Source organism: Sciurus carolinensis, chromosome 16, assembly GCF_902686445.1.
Source record: "Sciurus carolinensis chromosome 16, mSciCar1.2, whole genome shotgun sequence".
NCBI classification, from domain to species: Eukaryota; Metazoa; Chordata; class Mammalia; order Rodentia; family Sciuridae; genus Sciurus; species Sciurus carolinensis.
Genome location: NC_062228.1, coordinates 26,789,536 through 26,811,860, shown reverse-complemented (window position 1 = coordinate 26,811,860; position 22,325 = coordinate 26,789,536). Strand labels below are relative to the sequence as shown.

Here is a 22,325-nt window from a genome sequence, read left to right as displayed (position 1 = left end):
GGACCCAGCTGCCGTTCTTTCTGGTCTCTACCAGTTGTGAGTATCCAGTGTGGCTCAGCCACCTGGATGTCCTCTCTGGGCTTCCCAGACTTTTGAGGTAGGATGTCACTGATATTCTAAATTCAGTAAGATCACTGAACATGCCTGACAAAGCAAGGGTGACCAATTTGGTACTCTGCCACACCTTTTTGTCTTGCCCTGGGGTACTGGGGACCAAACCCACTACCGCTGAGCCACCCCTCCAGCCTCTGGGACACTTTAAGAATAAAAGGGAGGGAGTGCTTTTCAACCTGTGCCCAGACAAAGGGCACAGCCTGGACTGCTCCAGCAAGGCAGGCAGGAAGCATGGGCAGTGTCCCTCGGGACATTGGCTGGCAGTGCGGAGAGACTCCCCCGCCAGAGCTGCCCTGCGGTGGGCATTCTGGAACCTCTGCTCAGTGTTCACCTGCAGCTTCCTGGAGTTTGCATTGACAACCGTGATGCTCCTTTGTTTCCAAATAAGTTCTGTCTTTATTTTGTAAAAAAAAACAGTCGCCATCAACCACATGACAACTCACCAGGCGAGGGCCTACTTCCCTCCTTCTCCTGTCCCACATGCCTAATCAACAGCCTGGGGAACGTGATCACATGGTGTCAGCTTTTCCCAAAGGGAGGATTACAAATGAGGCCAGGGAGGGCGCCTGGAGAGGGTTGTCATCAAGAAATCCCGTAGAACCTATTTGCATTAAATAACCAGGATGTCTGAGATCCTAACTCTTCCTATGTCTCCCAACAGGCGACATGTCGGCTTGGGGGCAGGGGGATTGGAAGGGTGTTTTAAGGAATCGGAATGGTTCCTGGACTTGCTCAGCGCTCCGGGAACCAGGGTACACAGGTGTGCTGGTTAGCTTACGCTGTGGCGCCCGAGGGCCGCAGGGCTGGAGTCTGTTAGTGCAGTTAGTGCTGGTGAGCAGGGTGGGCCTGGCCTCGCACATCGAAGTCCTCTGAGACAAGGCGGAGACAGCGAGAGCCCCTCGTCCCCCGTCACCTTCTGCTGAATAAGGGGGAAGGGGAGCCGCTCCCAGCGTTGGCTCTTGCCAGCCACATGCCTGTCAACGTGGGCCTGTGCCCCTGGGAGTGCTGGGCGCGCCGGTCCGTGGGGCAGAGGAGAGCCCTGCGACTCCGTGCAGGGCTCCAGGCTCCGGTTGGCTGATGGCCCTGCGCTGCAACGCAGCGGCAGCTCCGCAGGCCAGCGCATGCCAAGACAGGGTTTAGGCGTAGCCACCAGCCACCTGACTGGTAGCCGCGTTGCTGCCCACTCCTCGCCAGGCCTGGAAGCTGAAGAAGGCGCTGGCTCCGTAGGCAATCAGCACCAGACTGGCAAAGAACTGAGGGGAGAAAGGTGGTAGGTGGTTAGTCAGCACAGCACCAGGAGCAGCGGGTGACCGTGGCACCAGCACAGCAGGGCTCCTCGGAGGCCCTCAGCTAACCAGAACGAGTCTGGCAGCCACACCGCCTCATACTGAGGCCCGTTTGACAGCCATGGCGGTGGGGCTCTGGGGAGACCAACACCGTACCCCAAGTGTAGGAAAAGGTCATGTCAGATGAACAAGCTGTGCCCGAGGCTCCAGGAGTGTCCCGGGGGAGGGCCATGGACACTAGACCCCTAGCAGAGAGTTAGTTTTAGCAAGGTAACATTCAGGCTGGGTGGTGAGCTCGGGTGGAGCGCTTGCCCAGCATGCATGAGGCCCTGGGATTGACACCCAGCTCCACAAAAAAAAGGTACATTCAAAGCCACCCCGGGGGGGATGTGGCTCGGTGGTTAAGCACCTCTGGGTCCAACCCCTGCATACCAAAAAACCAAAACAAAACAAAAAACAAAGCCACCTGGGAATTTTCTGGATCCAATCATACCTCTATACTTGCTCCACATTTCTATCCCCATGGCCAAGTTCACTGATTGCAAAACCACCCTCACCAGGAGGAGTGAGGACACCCCAGGGCTGTCCTGCACTGGACATGACCATGACCCCAGACAGGTCCCTTAACCTCCCAGAGCCAGCATTTCCTTGTCTGTGAAAAGGGACTTCTCACAGACGCTTCCTCTCCCTTCCTAGGGAAAGGTACGCAGGGCCTCTGGGGTGAGGTGCGACAGGTGTGCAGGGTCTGTGGTCTACTTCACCAGCCACTCGACAGGGGCCTGAGTCTGGCCTTGGTGGCAGAACCCGTTACGTGGCACCTGTCAGTGGCAGAGGGACTTCAGTTCTCAGTCACCCTCCAAGGGAGCCTGCGACCCTCAGTTGGTGTGGTACGACTGATTTTCAGCAGAGTGCCACAGTGAATCAGCTGCCACTGGCCACCACAAATCATTCCCACGCATCCCGGCTCATCAGGTTGTGGTCCCCCACCTGCCACCGTGCTGGGGCTGAACCCAGGGCCTCGAACAGCTAGGCAAGGGCTCCTCTGGACTGCACCGGCCCTGCTCCTCAAGGTCCACGGTTCATCCAGGAAGCCTGAAAGCAGCCTGGCTCCTCCCAGGACCCCCTGAGGTTTAGGTGCTAAACACTCAGGAGCTGGCGGCTGCCTGGCCTCAGACCCAGGGAGCTCTGTGGAGAAGGGACCTTGGCTGTAGACTGCTGGGGGACCCTCGGGGACATACTCACAGAGGCAGCTGCTCGCTGGTTGTATGGCCGGGTGCCCTTCAAGGAGGTCTGGTCAACTGCTGCAGAGCAGGTGACGAAGGCGGTGACATAGAGAACGGTGGCAGTCACGTTAAAGATCATTAGCTGGGGGTGGGGAGGAAAGGCTTAGGACACAGGGAGACGCACGGGGTCAGGAACTGGGGCCTCCTGGTTCCCATGGGGCACACCCTGTAGTACCCACAGGGTGGGACGGGAAAGTGCGGGCCTGACCTATGAACAGGGCCTCAAGAGGCAAGAGTCCCCATGGGATTAACCTGGAGGCCACCTGAGCAAGCAGCAGAAGACACCCCTAAGGCTGAGGGTGGGAAATGGCAGGAAAGCCTGATCCACAAACCCACCAGGCAAACCCTTTCCCCAAGCACCATGGCCCAACCACAACCCAGCTCTTGAGCCACACGTGAAGGGTCGCTGCTCCACATGGGGCTCGGGGTCAAGCCCAGGTCATCCCTGGTGCCGCTTCAGGGCTTGGCCCTGTGGCTGGTCGGTCCTCCCAGCGAGAGGAATCTTTGGCTCTTTTCTTTTCTTTTTGGCAGTACCGGGGATTGACCAGGCCCTCACACACGCCAGGAAAGCGCTTGGATTTGAGATGCATCCCGAGTCCATGGATGTGTGGCTGAAGGCCCCAGAACAAATGTCGGGGTCAGGACCTCAGAGGACCCAGATGCTCCTGGCAGAATATCCAGCCAGACAGGCAGGAAGGGGTCCTGGGCTGATGGCAGCCAGGCCCCAGCCCCATATCTCAAATGCTTGGCCCCTGGAGCCAGTTAAGTCTTCAAACTAGTAGTCCTCCACATTAGGTTTGTCCCAGTTATTATTATTTTTAATGTATCGACATTTTAAAATGAGATTTCATTTGAAAACTTATATTTCTTATAAAACTTTAATATGATTCTTGAAGCTAAGGATACTACTGCTCAGTGAGAGCACTCGCTGAGATGGGAAAGGATCCAACACTTCCAAAAATCAAAAGAATCTCAAAATTTCAGGGTCCAGCTGAGTAAAGGTGGCTCTGCGTGGACAGATGTGTATATAGGGTTCCCAGAACCCCCTGAGCCACATCCCCAGCCCTTTTGGTATTTTATTTCAAGAGGGGTCTCGCTGAGTTTCTTAGAGCCTCGCAATTTGCTGAGGCTGGCTTTGAACTTTCAGTCCTCCTGCTTCAGCCTCCCGAGCTGCTGGGATTACAGGCCTGCACCTCCAGGCCCGGCTCACTCACCTATTTTGCCTGGCCATGTCGCCCATCCCAGGGAATCCTGAGCGACGCCTCCCGGCCTGTGAAAGGTCCAGGACACAGAAATAGAGGCCGCCTAGTCCCGTGGGATTCCTCCTTAGAGGCTCCCAGGGTGGGGGTAGGGGGCTGGGAAGTGGACCACTGCCTGGCTCCTGCCAGTGATGTCAGGAGCTAACAAGCCCATTCTGTCCCGAGCATGACTCCCGTTTCCTCCGTGGAGAAGTCATTGAATTGCAAACAATGCTGTCCAGTCCCAGCTCCCTGGTCCCACAGTCACGTGCCTTTGCTCACTGAAAGCCTCAGGCCCAGCTGCAGGGGTTTTCCGGGTCAGAGAAGAAAAAAACAGGCAGCAGCTTGCTCTGTCTGGCCAGGGTACTTCCTAGGTCGGCTCTCAGCCTGTGGGCGCTGAGACCCACCTGGGCAAACCTGGGTGGTGGAGCCCTCCCGCTGGAGGCAGGCGGGTATCTGGACATCCTGCACGTCCCAGGTCCCAGCCTCCCGACTGCTGGCCCCAGCCCCAGGCTGACCAACCTGTCTGGCCGGAAATCCTGACTATCTTCACAAAGGAAAAATATTTTCAAGATTCCAAATGGCCTCTGTGACTCCATTAGACGGCCCCTTTACCCTCTTCCCAGGACAAGGTCAAGAGCTCTCAGAAAATCGGACCCCTGAGCTGTCAACCTCCCTCCCAACCAGCTCTGCAGGCCAGGTGAGGGTCAGAAAGGACACCAACCAAGCCATCCCCGTGGCAGCTCATTTGGACAAGGTCACTGCCCTGTGGTGGCCACTCCCAGAGGCAGAGGTGTGAGCCCAGAGCCCCAGGGCCTCCACCCTGACTTACCACCAGTGGCCAGGGCACCATGTACCACTTCAGGTGCAGCTGGAACAGGTAGAGGATGAAGAAGACGATTGTCACCAGCCAGAGGAAGACAGCGACGAACATCACCCAGCCGTAGGCCGGGTACAGGTGGTACGGGGTGTCGGCAATCAGGGACCAGACCAGCAGCCCCAGCACCTGCGGGGGCAAGACAGAACCACTGCGTCCCAAGCCCCCACGACTCCAGCTGGGCCACAGGGCAGGTCCCCGGGTCTTGGCCTTATTTCTCATTTGGTCAAGAAATACTGATGTGGCTCCCGCTGTCCCCTGTGCTGGGCCCCTTCCCGTCACTCTTGTTTCCTTTCAATCGTCACTGTGCCATGTGACACTGGCATCTCTTAGCAGAAGAAGCTGTGAGTTCCCAGACACCTTTCCTACTGCAGTCTGGGTTCCAGAACCCTCTTCTGTGCTCCCCTGGCCCCACCCCAAGCACCCACCACCGAAGACCCCAGGCTGAGCTTGCAGGGGCACGACAATGGCTGCCTTGTAGCTGTGTCCCAACACCCCATGGAGGACCTGGGCCTTTGAGGGGCTCAGTAAACACTGCTGAGAGGAATTCAGGTCACCAGCTTGTCCCTGAGAGATGGCCAGCCACATAGCCCCCCCCCCCCCCCCCGACTGGGAAAAGAACATCCTGTGTATCCTCCTCCTGGCTGGTCGCGGCACAGCCCACCAGGCCTCTGGGGGGCCTCCCACCTCACGCCCACCAATCCCTCCCCTGCCCCACCTCCCCGGACTCTCCCAATTGCCCTTCCCTGCAGATGTGACCATCCCTGTCTTACAAGGGAGACTGGGCCTCAGAGAACCAAAGGACCCTCTGTCCTCCTGTTCCACGCGGCAGGAAGGGCCTGAACATCCCAGGACAGTGTGCGCCAGGCCAACACCACCGGCTCCAGAGTCAACTGCCTGCTCCTTACCACTGTGTGACCTTGGCAAGCTGGTAACCTCTCTGTGCTTTGATCGCTCACTTGTAAGGACTCCTGGTTTTGCATGTGTAAATGGGAGCGAAGGCTGTTTGCTGGTATTCCCAAAGCCAAGGCCTGCTGACCACACAAGCCCAACCCTCTGGGCCTGGGGAGGTCTATGGGCCAACTCACCCCGTGGGGCCATCTGGGGGAACTTGCAGAGGGCCTGCTCCGAGGCCGGGCCCAGGAAGGCCCGCGGCAGGCTCCTTCCCACCCTTCTCGGCTGGCTGAGAATGTCTAGGTTGGCGCATCCTCCTTCTCCAAGAGGGCAGTCTCTGGAACCCCTGGCCACCAAGGGAAGAGGCTCCTTTGCCGATCAGACACACGCGGGGGCTGTCCCTCTTCTTCCTCTGGGCAGTGGGCAGGCACATGGCACCAGCCCAGCGAGGAGCCAACTGTCAGTCGGATCAGAGAAGCATGCCCGGAGCAAGCCATCCCTGGCCACTGACCTTTAGAGACAAGTCGCCCTGGCTGCTCGCACTGCCCGAGGGGCTGCCTGGAGCTCCCCTGAGGCTCATGACCCAGAGCAGAGCCAGAGCTGGGACGCCTGCCAGGGACCCCACCCCAAGCCACCCCGAGGACAAGATGAGAAGTTCTGCATGGGACCCTACACACGGGAGGTCAGGACAGGACTGGCATGCTGCTGAGCTGGCCCTGAGTCCAGCGGCCCTCTGACAACTTCCCTTCTCTCTCCCCGAGGGACCATGGCCTGCTGGGGAGGTGACAGGTGGAACCCTGGGCTGGGAGCCAAGGACCGGGCTTCAAATCCCTGCTGTGCTGTGTGACGGGGGCCACACCTCCCTCCTGGTGGACACCCCACCTAGAAAATTCCTGCGAGGTCTGCCCAGAACTCACACCTGAGGACCGCGTGTGCACCTGCAGCGTCTCCACGGCCCGGCCATGCCCAGCACATGGAGCGTGGCCAGCAGACACGGCGTAGGAACCAAGGGTCGCACAGACTCATCCACGGAATGGTCAGCCCCGTCCCTGCACGGGACCTGGGCACTAAGGAGGAGGCAGGTGGCAACCTGCGAGCTGCTCCCGCTGGTGCCCCCAACCCCCAAGGAAGGGCCTCAGCCCGAGGCGGAGGCCCACGGAAGGGTCCCTCCCTGGGGCGCTCTGCACCCGCTCTCCCGGGGCTGGGGAGCCGCAGGGATCCTGCCAGCCCCGCCATCCCACCTGTGCTGCCTGGACTCCATAAGCAGGTGAGGGGTGGCCACGGGGCCCACTCTACAGAGCAGCAGGGCCTTCCTCACCCGGCACAGGCCACGCGGGGGACAGAGCCCTCCTCGGGGAGGCCAAGGGCAGGAAGTCTCAGGGCAGCACCCCCTTGACCTCTGTCCTGAGGTCCCTGCCTGAAACGGACACGGCAGGGGAGGCAGGGAACCCCGGCGTTCTGAGGAGGACAAGCACTCCCGAAGCGGCACGTGGGGGGCCCCTTCTCCCCACCAGAACTGGGCCTTTCAAGGACAATTCGCTTTTATTTCAGGCAAGTTCCTACAGGCCCCGGAGGCCATGGTGTGGCCACGCTCCAGCTGCCTCAAGGGAAGTTAGACAATGCGCTGAACTGAAAACCCAGAAACGCCCAGTCTCCAGCTCCTCTGGTCACCACCGGCCTCTCACCTCCTGTCGGGACCTCTCAGTGCCCTCCTGCTGTGCCCGCCCGGGAGGTGTCTCGTTTCTCTACCTCGATTCCCACCTTAAACCTAAGTCGGAACCTTCTGTTGTCCCACTTTCAAACAGCAGCTCTGAAGATGTGCCAGGGCAGGTGGGACCCAGTCTGTCCTTCCCGACCCCGAGGTGCTGAGTCATTGGGCCCCGAGGGCATTCCAGGGGCTGTGAGGGCAGCGCCCACCCTGCCTGCCCCGCTCCTGCCCAGCTCCTGCCCCCAGCCCTGTTTTCCAGATCAGCAAGCGGGGCCTGCGGGAGGCAGGCGGTGGATAAGCAGCGGGAATGTCTGCTTCCTCCTGGCTGCGCAGCTGGCTCCGGGCCCAGGGAGCTACCCCCGCCTGTCCTAGAGCAAGGAAGCTCCACTCCGCCATTTGAACCAGACAGACTGGTCTCTCCTGGTCCCTGAGCCCCTCGTGGAGGCCCCCAGGGAGAACCTGCTCAGGACACAGGGCTCCCTCACATCTGCTGACCACCTGGGTGGTCCTGTAGGAGAGCCACGCCCCAGGCCACAATTCCAGACGCTTCAGGACTCCCTGGACCCAGGTGGGACCACAGAACCCCCTTCCTGTTGAGGCCCCACTCTCGCTGGAGCAAGGACTCATTGCCTTATGGTGGGATTCACCCCAGGAAGAGGAAGGGCCACCCATGGGTAGCTTGAGGCAGGGGGAGGCAGGAGACCTGACTGCCCCCAGGGCCTCGCCCAGTCCCTCCCGCACATCCACGCAGCAGGTATCTGTTGGGCCCCGTGACAGTGTGGACCACCCTGTTCTCACGAAGCGCCCATTCTAACGAGGACAGCCAGACGCACCCCAGACGAGTGAAATACAAGGTGAGGTAAGTGCCCCAAATGGGCGAGAGTTCAGCCGAGAGCTGCAGCTGTGATCCCAGTCACTGGGGAGGCTGAGGCAGGAGGACGGCAAGTTCGCCGTGGGGTCCCTGGGAAAAAGCAGGACTGTGCTCTGCTTGGTGACTGTCACCTCTGTGTCTGTCTGTCCCTAAGTTTCTCGGTACGTACACCAGCATGTCTCTCCACACACACGCACACGCGCACACACACACAGGCACACGTGTGTGTTCTCTGGAGGCCCTGCAACACCTCCTGAGAGAGGCTCTGCAGATAAACAGAGAACTGTCTGGACCTCTCAGGGGTGTAAGGCCTCCCCCCCCCCACCCTGAAAATCTGAAGAATTTGGATTCAGAAACTTTTCTTTAAATGAGAACTACAATGTCAGAAAGGACACATTCACAGGACCTTCCACTGCCAAGAGCTTCTAATTGACTGGGCAACAGAGATGTTTTTTGTTAAAATCACCTACCCGGCCAGAGAAGCACGTTCCCTTACAAATACCCACCAACAGGCATTGCTCCCTCCAGATGCTGTCCTCAGAAACTGCTCTGGCGACACAGGGACAGGCCACTCCAGGCTGTGCGGGTGCCTTTCTGTGACTCTGGGGGCGGTTTTCCTGGTCACTCTGTGCTGTGTGTGGAATGGCATCCCAGAGGCATGCCGGAGTCCTAACCTTGGCCTAATGTGGAGGTGGAGGCTTTGCAGATGTCACCAAGCTCAAGCGAGGCCATACTGAAACAGGCCCATGTTCTTATAAGAACAGGGAAATTGGGGCCAGGGGAGGTGGTGCATGCTTGTAATCACAGGGACTCAGGAGGCTGAGGGAGGAGGATGGCAAGTTCAAGGTCAGCCTAGGCAACTGAGTGAGATCCTGTCTCAAAATTTTTTTAAAAGGGCTGGGGATAGAGCTCAGTGGCAGAACACCTGGTTCAATCCCCAGGAACACACACACACACACACACACACACACACACACACAAAGGATAACAGGGAAATCTGCACTTAGAGACCTACCCAAAAAGGAGGCTGAGACAAGGGCAGAGGTTGAACTGCCACTTGTACAAGCCAAGAACACCAAGGACTGCCAGTCACCACCAGAAGTGAGGAGGGAGCACGGAGACCCTCCACAGCACCTCCAGGAGGAACTGCCCTGTTACCACCCGGATTTCAGACTTCTGGCCTCCAGGGCTGTGAGCGGTCACATTGCGACGGTTTTATTCCTATCTGCAGAACTTGATTACAGCAGTCCTTGGAAGCTAAGACCTTTCTCAGAGTCTCAAGCCTGCGGATGGGGGCCAGGATCTGCCTTCCACCAGCTGCGATGGAAGGCTGGCCTGTCAGCCCCCCTTGGGTCTCGCTCTGGTCCTGCCAACTTGCTGGCTGTGTGACATCAGGCAAGTTACCTAACCCCTCTGTGCTTCATGTCCTCAAAATGTGCTACCTCAGAGGGTGTCTTTGAGATGTAAATGAATACGGTCAAGGTCGCTGCACCGTGCCCAAGAGGCCGAGCGGTCTCGGTGTTCTAATGTCACAGTCACGCCAAGGGCTACCCACTCCTCCTCACCTGCTCTCCTGGGGCAGTGGCAGTGTGTGCAGCTCCTGGGGACCATGAGGCTGCGGTGACAGGCTGGATGCACCTGAACACCAGCCCCAGGCCCAGGCCGGATAAGCCAGCCAGGTGGGTGGATGGGGAGGCCCCAGCAGTCCAGTCCCACCCCAGGGCCTCCTGCAGAGGAGCGGGGCAGACACACGGTGAGCAGGTGGAGGCCACGCGGTGCAGCCTCTGGAGCAGGAGAGCTGGCGTCCGGCCTGGGGTAGCCAGAGCTGATTCTTCAAGGGACATTAGAACCTGAAGGTTGATGTGAAATCTACCGTTTTTTAAAAGTTCGGGGCGCAGGTAACAGGGATCGAACTCAGAAGCACTTTATCACTGAGCCACATCCCCAGCACCCTTCATGTTTTACTTGGAAACAAGGTCTAAGTCGCTTAGGATCTTGCTCAGCCGAGGCTGGCCTCGAACTTGCAATCCTCCTGCTTCAGCCTCCCTTGAGCTGCTGGGATTGTGGGTGAGTGCACCACCATGCCCAGCAACCATTTTAAATGTTGGCAGCTAAACCAAAAGTTTTAGAAAGATTGTGAGGGCAAGGGCCACTGACTGCTGGCAGCAGGAAGCAGGGGGCAAGTGACAAGTTGCAAGTCCTTTCACAGCCCCCAGGTGCCCTCTCCCAACAGTGCCATCCAGGAAACCATGGCCCAGGGCAACCCATGACCCTTCCTGGGGTTCCCCCTCTCTGGGGACACATCTGGGCAGCCTGAGGACACTCAGAACTTGGCCTGGTCAGGACCAGCCTCCACCCCCGCCCTGACCCTTCTCCCTACACTGAAAGGGACTTTATGGGGACAAAAAAGCCAACCATTGTGTCACACGAGACAAAGGGCAGGGGACAGAGGCTCCGGGCGCCAGGACTGGCCACAACACCACCACACACCACCCCCTCCTGTGCCAGGGGAGGGTGGGCAGGGGGAGGCACCTTGGAATTCCCGCGCTGCACGGAGCATTCGAGAATCTTGGATCATCACACCCAGCTCTCCAGGAAGCAGGGGCTCGAGTCAGAACCCAGCACCGCGCTGCTGCCTCCAGCAGCGCTCACTGCCCCGTGCCTGTCTTTTGCCATCTGAAAAATGGGCACGTGAGTGGCCAAATCACTCTGGAGAGGGCCCACGCGGTGCCAGGCGCAGTGCTGGGTCCAGGGAAGGCAGCAGGGACCGTGGCAGGGTCCCGCCCGCCGTGAGCCCCGGGCCGCTGCTTCTCAGTGCCGTGGCGGGAGGAGCACGGGGACCTGGGGGGCCTGGTCCAGCCCAAGGCCGCCCAGCGTCCTCGAGGCCGCGGTTGGATCTGGAGGCGGAGTTTCCTCGCACCTCTCCAGCGCCCCGCCCCGCTCCCGAGGGCTCCCCAGGGTTCTAGGAAAATCTTCCTCGCCTGACCTCAAACTGCCTCTCCTTACCCCACCCGGGTTCCCACGCAGATCTCTGGGCCCGATCAAGTCTCCCAAGATGGGAGTAGGCGGAGGCTCTGGGAAGGACTCATTATTCCTGCTCCGGAAAAGCCTCTGCGAGTTCTGGCACCCACCCCGCCACCCCAGTCCCCTCACCCAGACTGCCAGGCCCCCAGGGCCTCCCTCCCTTGGTGCCCAATTCTCCCTAAAGGAAGCCCTTGGCCCATTTCACAGATGAGGAAAACTGAGGCACTTTAGAAGTGCTGGCCCTGGCCCAAGGTCATACACAGAAAGGGGTAGAGCGTGGTTAGTTCTGCTGTCCAAATGAGGGAGAGTCCCCGGGAGGATGAGAAGCATCATTGCCCGAGAGGCCAGAGCAGACTCAGACAGGGACCGGGCTCAGTCCTGGGCTGGCTGGGGTAATGGGAGGGTTCTGTCCTCAGCACCCACAGAGGCTGTTCCCACCAGTCTTCCAGAAGGAAACTGGTTGTAAGTGTGTGATTTTCATTAGCCCAGGAAGGAGGCCTGCTTGGGACTTGGGGCTGCATTGGCCTGAAGCAAGGGTCTTCCCTTTTCCCCAGACTTCCCGAGATACTGGCACTGAAATCTGAGTGACCATAAGCAAGCCCAGCCTGCCTCAGCTCGAGGAGGGGCCGCGTCCCCTTCCCTGGGTGTCTGACCAGCCCCCACACCAATTTAAAGGTGGACTGTCCCAGAGCAGGCCGGCTCTGCTCCCCGGCAGCTCTCAGGCGCAGGCCGCCTGACCTTTGGCCCTTGCCTCCTTCCCTCACTGCCCTCCGAGACCCGGGAATGCCACCCTGGCCGATCCTCCCTGGACAAACAGGAGGAACTGACCCAGCCCAGAGGCAAAGGGCTGGGCGCTGGCTCCATCAGTATCAGGGCAGGGCTCGCAGGGCTGCCAAGGAACACAGCTGCCACCCCACCCGCACCCCCACCCGCTATGTTTCCCAAAGTCACCAGGGTGCTGCTCCCCCAGACCTGCTAGGGGTGGGAAATTGGGACCCTGGACTGTGTTGATTCCACCACAACCAAGTCATCAACTGAGGGGTGATCAACAGCCATCACACCTGGAGAACCCACCACATGTGGACAGTTTCAGACTTGACCCTGTCCCTTCCCGATGTAGATGTCCTCTTTCCTCTTATAGATGGTGGAAAAGTCACCCAAGACACCCAGCCAGTAACACTGAGCTCAGGGATGTTGCTTGTTGCTGTGTGACACTGGGAAAAGTGACTTTCCCTCTCTGGGCCTCATAGCTTTTGCCAAATCCACAAACTATCTGGAACTGTGTGTGTGTGTGTGTACACAATTATATTTTTTGCTTAATATTTCCTTTACAGGAAAGACTTTTTAAAGTTATTTTATGTTTGAAATACATAATATATGACAAGGAAACCAAGAGCTGTTCTTATGTGTCTATTCAGAGGCCAACACACACACACACACACACACACACACACACACACAGGCACACTTTCAGAAAGGCACATCCTGTGTGTGTATTTCTTCCACACAATGGTCCCACAAGGTGCACTTTTCTGCACCTTGCTTATTTCATTTAACCATGCAGCCTAAAGATTGCTTCAAGAGAGCTGCTTTCTTGATTTCTTCAAGGGTAGGAAGGTATCTTTAATTACTGCAATGTATGCCCTTTCACAGATATATTGTGATTAGTTAAGGTAACCCCCTTGATGGACTTGTATATATCATACGAATATACAATTTTTTGGGGGGATGTACTGGGGATTGAACCCAGAGGTACTTAACCACTGAGTTACATCCCTAGCCCTTTTTAAATTTTATTTTGAGACAGGGTCTTGCTAAGTTAATGAGGCTATTCTTGAACTTGTGATCCTCCTGCCTCAGCCTCCTGAGCTACTGGGGTTACAGGCATTTACCACCATACCAGTCAAATAAGCTAATTTTAAAAGGAAACTTTTAAATCACTGATAATTAGGAAACTTGGACTATCCAGCACAAAGCAACTAACTATAAAGTTAACTGTAACAAACATGTAACAATGTAACATTCTAGACAGACAAGCTGGTGTCCCTGGTGTGCAGCTGTCCTTTAGAGCTGTCCCCACCTTATCTGTGGGTTGCCTTTCTATTTTTTTCAGATACTTGTAGTCAAAAAACAGCGTGAAAAATTCCAGAAATAAATAATTCATAAGTTTTAAATAACTTTATTAAAGTATATTGCTTTCATTGCTCTTATTATTGTTAATCTTTAGAATGCCTGATTTATAAATTAAAGTTTCACATTGTTATTTATGCATAGAGAAAACAGTATCTACAGGGTTTGTCTAGTCAAACGTCTTCTCTGGAGTCCAGGGTACATCTCTGTGTATAAGGGGGGACTATTATTTTTTTCTTTTGTGGTACTGGAGACTAAATCCAGGGGTGCTCTCTCTACCACTGAGCTACATCCCCAGCCCTTTTTAATGTTTTATTTTGAGACAGGGTCTCCCTAAATTGCTGAGGCTGATCTTGAACTTGGAATCCTCCTGTCTCAGCCTCCTGAGTCTCTGGGATTATAGGCATGCGCCACCAAGCTCACTGTATCTTAAAGTGTTGTAAGGGTGCTAAAGACTCTGAAATATTTTTTTAAAGGTAGTTGGGCATGGCCCTGCCCACCTAGAATCCCAGCTACTCAGGAGGCCGAGGCAGGCAAATGCATCTCAGCCCCCACGGAGGCTGTCTGCTCCATGCCATCCTTCAGGATGGGGTTAACAGAGATGATGAGTCCTGCCAAGTTCCTTTTGTTTTAGGGGGGGACAGGTGATGTGGGGGGTACCTGGAATTGAACTCAGGGGCACTCGACCACTGAGCCACATCCCCAGCCCTGTTTTGTGTTTTATTTAGAGACAGGGTCTCACTGAGTTGCTTAGGGACTCCCTTTTGCTGAGGCTGGCTTTGAACTTGTGACCCTCCTGCCTCAGCCTCCCGAGCTGCTGGGATTATAGGCGTGGGCCCGCTCCTGGCTAGGGATCTGCCACATTCTATGTAGAACTTTATTACCTTGGATTGGGAAAAGCCTAACTATGCCTCAATTTCCAGAAGCCAGAAAGAAACCTTCAGCAACAACCACAACAAAACCCATGAAATTTACATGGCAAAAAGCATGTAGGAGCAGATGGAGTAAAAAAGTAGGAAAAATACATCTGCAGATCTCCTAGAACTCCTGGCACCTACAAGACACAGACCAACAAGTTGGCAGAATGCAAACAGATGAGGGGATACAAATGGCTCTGAAGTACTTTTTTAAAGGTAGCCGGGCACGGCTGTGCCCACCCAGAATCCCACTACTCAGGAGTTTGAGGCAGGGGGGTTGCGAATGCAAGGCCAGCCTGGGCATCTCAGTGAGACCCTGTCTCAAAATCAAATAGACAGGGCTGGGGTGCAGCTCAGTGGTAGGGCTCTTGCCTAACAGGCAGAGGACCTGAGTTCAACCCCCAGCACTTGGGAGGCGGGGAGACCACCTCACTCCTAAGAGGACTAAAACACCACACTGACCTGCCATTCTGGCCTCTCAGATCGGGGACATCTGGAAGTGTCCAGGCACCAGGCAGGACAGCTGTGGGAACAGGCACCTCCCAAGAGGATGGGTGTGGCCTCTATGGAGGCTGTTTGGCAACCTCCATCCAATCACAAAGGCACGCACCTCTGACCCGGTGGGCCGCTTCTGGCATGGTGGTGGTGAGACCACTCCCTGCAGCAGAGCTGTGCAGCAGCAAAACCAAGTGCCTGTCACCCACAGGACTGGCCACACCAGTCACTCCAGGTCTGCACAAGGGCACAGGACAGGAGCCACGAAAGGAAGTGAGGGCACTCCCTGCGCTAAGATAAAAAGACCCTGAGGCACATGTTTACGGGCATGAACGGGACAAATGCAGAAGCCTCTGGACAGACCGAGTCTTGGGTAAAAACAGAGAAGCAGGATGGCCTACCTTCCTTGTCATTTGCATATGCCATCTTTTTTTTTTGGTACCGGGGGATTGAACCCAGGGGCACTTAACCACCAAGCCATGTTCCCAGCTGTTTATTATTTTCCATTTTGAGACAGAGTCTCACTAAGTTGCATAGGGCCTCACTAAATTGCTGAAGCTGGTCTTGAACTTGTGATCCTCCTGCCTTGGCCTCCAGATTACAGAGGCTGGGATTACAGAGGTGCACCACCACGCCCAACTTAAATAGGTCATAAAATAGAACATGGGAAACTAAGTAGGCACGAAGGAGTCAGCCTTAACCAGGAGGGACAGGTAGTTCTTACTATTTTCCACTCCCTATTTTATTCTTGAGTTTTGTAAACATATCACCTACTACAAAAAAAAGTTAAGGAAGGGCTGGAGATGTAGCTCAGTGGGAGAGCACCTGCTCGGTTTGCCTGAGGCCTGGGTCTAATCCCCAGAACCACAACAGAAATCCTAAAAGTTAGAAAGGAAGGAAGCCAGGAGCAAGGGTGCACACCTGCAATCCCAGCGCCTGGGGAGGCTGAGGCAGCAGGCTCTCAAGTTTGAGGCCAGACTCAGTAACGTGGCAAGACCCTGTCTCAAAACAATAAAAAGGGCTGAGGACATGGGTCAGTGGTAAATCCCCTATGAGTTCAATCCCCAGCAACAAGAAACATACACACACACAATGAGTGGGTTCAGGTGCCTGTAAGCCCAGTTTCTTGAGAGGCTGAGGCAGGAGGATGACAAGTTTGAGGCTAGCCTCAGCAACTTAGTGAGACCCTACCTTAAAATAAATAAAAAGGGCTGGGGATGTAGCTCAGCAACAGAGTGCTTGCCTAGCATGCGTGAGGACCTGGGTTCATTCCCCAGTACCACAAAACAAAACACACACACACACACGCACACACACACACACAGGGTCCATCGATTGAAGATGGGGAGCCAGCTAATGAGCTAAAAGCTTCGGTGCTGATGAGGGATCCCTTCCAAGGTTAAAAGGAGGGTGATAGGGATGTGCTGGCATGAAGAGACCCCAAATGCAGTGTGAGCAGAGTAAACAGTGGACACAGAATAAAACCATCACTGTTTTTAAAAATGCATAGAAAAAAAAAAAAAAAAAAGAACTCCAAAATAGTTGTCCCCCCAGGGAGACGGGTGGGTGATCCAAGGACAACTTTATGGCCTATCTGTCCAGGTTTTTATTTTTTAAGGATGATCTATTCATATGCTCATAAAATCATAACTGAATTCCCAAACACGCAACCCCCTCTCCACCATAGGAGGCAGGAGCAGGCGAGTTGTGGTACCTGGGCTCCGGGCAGTGGAGCTGGGTTGGAGGAGCGGGAGAGTGGACGGGCCTGGGAGGCCACACTGAGGACACTGCACCACCACAGGTCTCAGTGCCAAGGAAAGTCCTGGGAGTCTCCAGCACTGCAACTCCAATGCCACCAACCCCTGTTCTCACCTTCTGGGCCCCAACAACCTTGGCAGCCCCTTCCTGGAGATCAGGCCCTCCCCTGTCCCCTTCTGGGAGAAGAGTTAGCCTGCCGGCTGGTGCTGGAGGCAGAGCCAGGATCTCCTAAAGGAGAAGCTTTCTAACACTCGAGGATGAAGTGGGCAGCCTGGAGAGAGGCTGAGCTCGTTGGCCCTGAGCATTCAAGTTCAAGTTCAAGTTCAAGTGCTTCCTTGGAACTTGTGGGTCCCTGTGAGTCCCAACTTCCGCTGCATCAGGGCAAGCTGTTGGCAGGCACTACTTTCCCACTCCTCCAAATCTCACCCTCTCCATTTTAGAGGCCAGGAAACTGAGGCTCAGGGAAGGGAGGGAACACCCCAGGGCACAAGCCGGGGAGGAGCAGAGCCTGGGTGTGGAGCAGGGCTCCAGTCCTCACACCTTGGACCTGTGATCTGGCCAAAGACCAGGCTCTAGATCTGCTAATTCACCTGCAAACTGGGAACTGTGTGACCACTTCTAATCCCAGGAAACAGGGTAAGAGCAGCGCCAATGCAAATGGCCCTAATGCCACAGGGCATTCTTACAGCCCTCACCTCCTGTGTCCCAAGGACTCTGGAGAGCCAGGGCTTTGCACAAACCAGGGTCTGCCCTCAACCTCATTCTTACTACCCTCTTCCACACCCCTAGACCCTTGAGAGCTCCCCTCTGCCAGGAAACCCTCCCTTCCTTTCCCAAGTCCTGCTCTTCCTCCAAGCACCCTAAGAATCCCAACCACCCAGACAAAGTAGGGAGCACAGCTACAGGCTTAGGATTCCCAAAACCTCAGTGGTAGGTTGGCCACTCTCTCCTGCGTGACCTTGCACAAGTCCCTCATCCTCTCTGAGCCTGATTCCTAAGCAAGTAAGATCCTCTTCCTCCCCAGAGCTTTGGAAGTACTTAAAAAATAAGAAGGAGATGGACACTTCACTGGCATTTACTTTATAGTTATTCTAAAAAGCCTTCAGGAGTTTCCATAAGAACCAGCGAACCACACCTTCCACGACATTCTTCTTCCTTACCAGGCAAAGAACTACAGCATTAAGGACTCTGGGTTTTCAAGGCCAGAAGAGTTGTCAAACTCGCCTGAATCCTTCTTTGGAGACTGTTTGCATAAATTCATGTTTCCCTTTTTGCTTAGGCTCTAGGAAGCTCAACCATACCCTTAAACTTACTACGGGCACCCTTAGACACACCACAGATTTCTGATGCAGTAATCTCTTTTTACCTATCTTTAAAGTCAATTCCTCCCTCCAAACCATCACCTTTTAGAAATATGTTAACTCTTCTGTCTTAACGTGGCTTAAGATCTAATATTCTTTCTGGAACTAGACTGGTGGGGAAAGAGGTGGTGATAGAGCAGTGACCACCGGTAGGCATCTGTGACTCAGGAGCTTCTGCTCAAGGAGCTGGGGGCCCTCCTAGCACAGCCCTCTCCCATCAGACTGGGAACCCCACTGAATTCTAGGTAAACAGAGGAGTCATGCGGCCTTCTCTGATGGGGGGTGGGGGTGCTCTGATGCCCACTCCAAAGCGCCAGCCCCATGCCTCCTGGGAGTAAAGCCGAGTGTGATAATCAAGGCTCAGACCAGAAAAATCACTCTGGTGGAGGACTGGCAGTGAGGTCCCAGACCAAGCACCACCTCCGGGCCTGTGAAGTGGGGGAGAAGAAGAACCCTCAAAGGACCTTGAGCCCAGTGTGCACCTGACGGGTGGGAGCGGTCCCAGCTTCCCAGCAGAGGGTGGTACCTTTTGCATGAATCCGATCTCAGGCCCAGTGGAACCATTTGTTGCCATGGAAACAGTTCAGGAAACAGCTTCTCCAAAGGGCAGATGGGCTCTAAAAGGTGCAGGTCTTCAGAACTCCAAGGGGGGGCCAAAGCACTGGGGGCTGGGGGGCAAAGGAAGCCCAGAGCCCTCACCCGCGGTCCCTGAGAGCCAGGGTGCCCACAGCAAACTCCACCGCAGGACCCTGGGAGGGTCCTACGTAGACCTCAATGTCTACAACTTTTGAGGAGTCCCGGGTCCTCAGGACTGGGTCGCTGAGACTGCAGAGGACCCCCCAATCATCAAGCCACCAAGATCCCTTTGCACCACAGCTGGTCCCTCATTCCAGTTTGTTTAACTCTCCCCTTAATGGCAATTCTCATGGTTCAAATGCAAAATGCTCCTGTCCCCCCACAACCACCCCACCACCAAATGTTTAACCCTGGGGGATGCACCAAGCCACCCATCAGCTGTCCAACTTGCTCCCAAAAGCCCCTAAGGTTGCCACCAGAAGCAAGTCTAGTTCTAGCAGAGGCGTACAAGACTCTTGGTGATCACCTGGGTCCAGAAAGATACACACTTGGGGACCACACCAGAGACAGGCTTCAACTCCAGCCTCCCCAACCTGCTGGCTACTCCCGACTTCCCCTCAATCTCCATCCCCAAGCCTCGGTCCCACAGGGCCCTGCCTTGGCTCACCCCTTCTCTACCTTTGCCTCAGAAACCGCTCCAGCCCCAGCTCAGAAGCCCCCTCCTCCAGGAAGCCTTCCCCCCTGCCCAGCACTCTCTTTCACAAGCCAATGGTACCTTCTGCGCATCAGGTTCTCATCTCAGCCCAGAACTGAGCCTTCAAGCTGTAGTGGGGTCAGGGCTCTTCCCCGCAAGGGGTTTAAATTAGCCCCGGAAGAGGGTCACCTCTCAGGACAGAAATTCTCACCCAAAACCAACAAAACAAAACAAACAACCCCCCACCCACACCCACCCTCACCCCCCCCCCCAAAAAAAAAAAAAAACCTCTGGGAGAAGAGTTAAACGAGAAGATTTCTGGCTGCACTTCCTGAGATTCAAATAACAATCCCACATTTTTTCCGGGGGTGGGGTCCAAAGATCTGCATTTTACACAAACCCCAGCAGGGGATTCGAGGCTGGGGTGGGGGAGGTGACCCACAAAAGGAAAGGTGAGGAATCCTGAAAGAGGTCGCACGCACCCAGGTGGAGGTGGCCACCCTCCAAGCAGGTGGGAGGAGACGTGCGCTCAGGCGAGGGTTGGGCAGCACAGTGACAACGCCACCATCTCCAGCCTGCGCCTGGCGGCCTTGCTAGCACTGGGCAGCGAGGGGGCGGCGGGACGTACCCACTCGCGGGATAGTAAAGGAAAAGTGATGGGAGCCCACCTCCAAGTCCGTCCACGTCTACCGACTACGAATCCTCAGCTGGTGGGGCTCCCTCCCTCAGGGGCAGCCACCCGCTCTCCAGACGCTCCCTGGAGGGTGCTGTGGGAGAAGGCGAACACCCCAGGCCTGTAACTGGACGGGTGGGGAGTGGCGTTCCCTTTGGGGTCTGCACCGAGGTCTGGGAGCGGTAGGAGTCGGCCTCTGGCTTCCCACAAACCCCCGTCCCTAGCATCGAGCGCGCTATCTCGGCCCGGTGGGGCCGGCCAAACCGGCTAGAACCCGGCAGGTCACCCAGAGGAAGCCAGAAGGGCCTGGCTCCGCGCGGGAGCACACAGGGACGTGCCTGCGCGGCGGTGTCGGGGGCACGGTTGTCCTCTCTCGCCGGGACCGGGAGAGCTGTGGAGTGCAACCACGCGCAGCGCCCGAGGTTGGCAGAGGGGGGCCGAGAGTGGACTTCGCCCCACTCAACCTGGGTCCCCTGGAGGACAGGGGGCAGGGAAGAAGAGAGCAGACAACAGCGGGGGAGAGAGTCGTGCGCGGCGATTGCAGCTTTTGTGGGCGCTTCTGTGTGGCGGTGGTGACCACCTGGGGCGGGAATGATGGGCGCTGGGGCGTGAGTACCCTGAACTTGGGCGCATGGTGCAGTGCTCGCAGGGATGGCCGCGGCGCCGTTCCGCTGCGAGAAGGTTCAGGGTGATACCGGGGGTCGGTCCTGGAGGCGCCCGGGGGTGGGCACTGCGCGTCGGTGCGCTGAGCCCGACTGGGGGCGCACCCGGAGCGAAGAGGTGGCGCCACTCGCGAGTGCCGGCGGCCCGGACGGGACCCCCCAGCCCGCGGGCCCGCGCGCTCACCAGCTGCAGCAGCATGAGCACCCCGAGGCTGGAGCGCACGAAGCCCAGATCCGGGCGCAGCGCCGAGACCGAGGCGCCGGCGCCCTGCGCGGGGCTGCTGGTCCGCGTGCTCACTTTCGACGGGAACTCGGCCATGTCGCCTCCCGAGGTGGCCCCGGCCGCGGTCGTCGCCCTCCCGCAGTGGGTGCCGCTGCTCCGGGGCTCGGTTCCCCTGGGGCTGCCGGTGCTGCACTAGGCGTCGGGCGGGAGCCGGAGCCTCCAGGTGCGGCCGAGCCCGGACCCGCCCCCGCCGCAGGATCCGCCCCTTTAACCCTCGGCTCGCCGCGGACCCGGCCAGCGCCCCAGTTCCTTTGTGGCCATCGTAGCTCCACCACTGGGAAAGCAAGCTCGGAGTCCCGGAGATGGCTCCGCCGGAGCCAGCAGGGACAGCCGCGCGTTTGTCCCCCGCGCGCCGCGGCTTTGCTCCCCTGTGTCTTCCTGGCCAGTGGCCGGGGCGACGCAGCTCTCTGCGTGGACCACTCTCCCCGCCCCTTCTAGGGCGCTGTGTGTCCTCGGGAGAATTCCTGAGTCTCTCTGGACGCTGAGCGGATCTCTTGCGCGACTCCAAGTACTGGGGCGGTGTCTGGGTAACCTGGGTATGCAGGAGGAGGGTGTGCTCCTTTTTTGTCAGCTGTTGGTGCCGTGTTCGCTTCTAAGCACTTCTAGGTAGCTCGGTAGACCGCTGAGTTTCGGTTCCTCGTCTGTCATACAGAGGTAGGCAGGGCAGTCTGGGGAAGAAATGAAACACTGCATAGAAAACCCCTGCACGCTGCCAGGGTGGGCTGGGGGTGGAGGAATCACTTAGAAGATGAGAGGTGATGTTGGGGTTACTGATTCATCGCTCCCTCTGCACCCTGAAACCCGCACGCGCCTCAGGTCCCAGGTGTTTGCACAGATACTTCGCCTTTATTTATCATCTGTGTTTGCCTCGAACCAACTCTATGTCTGGCCCTGTCCCAGACCCTGGGGACACTGCAGGAACAAGCCAGACAAGGTCTCACGGGGCCCACTTTCTAGTAGGAGTGACAAGAAAAAGAACTAATTTCAGATAGTGGCTTAAAGCAGAGGGCTATGACAGACAGGGACTCGGAGGAGTCCAGGAAGACCTGTCTAAGGAGGTGACATTTGTGCAAAGACTTGAGCCATGAGTCGTGGTTACCCTTGGAAACTCTGAAGGAAGGGCTTGGGGCTGGGGCTCCCAGGCTGGACCAAGTTAGCTTGAAGGACAGAAAAACAGCTGGCTGGGCACAGTCAACAAGGCTGACACTGGCCACCGTGGGCAGGAGCCAGATTACACAGGGCGGTCTAGATAATTATGCTAGTGTCCTCTGGCTGCTATGACAAGTTACCGCAAACTAAGTGGTTTAAAACAACAAGTTTAAGCTGGACGTGGTGGTGCTCGCCTGTAATCTCAGCTACTGGGGAGGCTGAGGCAAGAGAATTCCAAGTTCAAGTCCAACCTGGCCATTTAGTGAGACACGGTATTAAAGGAAAATCAAAAGGGCTGGGATGTAGTTCCTTGAGAATTCTTGCCCAGCAGG

General features: G+C 56.7%; 1 protein-coding gene across 1 annotated transcript; it reads right to left on the bottom strand.

Annotated features, from left to right (window-relative positions):
• Positions 1–479: 479 nt before the first annotated feature.
• Positions 480–21,157, bottom strand: Pllp (plasmolipin). The gene is made up of 4 exons (XM_047528905.1): positions 20,746–21,157; positions 4,754–4,927; positions 2,643–2,765; positions 480–1,367 (listed from the first exon to the last, which is right to left on the bottom strand). The coding sequence occupies exons 1-4, from the start codon at positions 20,878–20,880 to the stop codon at positions 1,251–1,253; spliced, it is 549 nt and encodes a 182-aa protein (XP_047384861.1). The 5' UTR covers positions 20,881–21,157; the 3' UTR covers positions 480–1,250.
• Between the last annotated feature and the right edge of the window lie 1,168 nt (positions 21,158–22,325).

What these genes read in the sequence shown, in the direction of transcription:
- Pllp (XM_047528905.1), bottom strand. Translation starts at nt 20,880, where the DNA reads ATGGCCGAGTTCCCGTCGAAAGTGAGCACGCGGACCAGCAGCCCCGCG. An exon ending in TGGTGCCCTGGCCACTGGTG is followed by an intron (nt 2,766 to 4,753) that starts GTAAGTCAGGGT and finishes CCCCACCCCCAG; the next exon opens with CTAATGATCTTTAACGTGAC. An exon ending in ACCAGCGAGCAGCTGCCTCT is followed by an intron (nt 1,368 to 2,642) that starts GTGAGTATGTCC and finishes TTCTCCCCTCAG; the next exon opens with TTCTTTGCCAGTCTGGTGCT.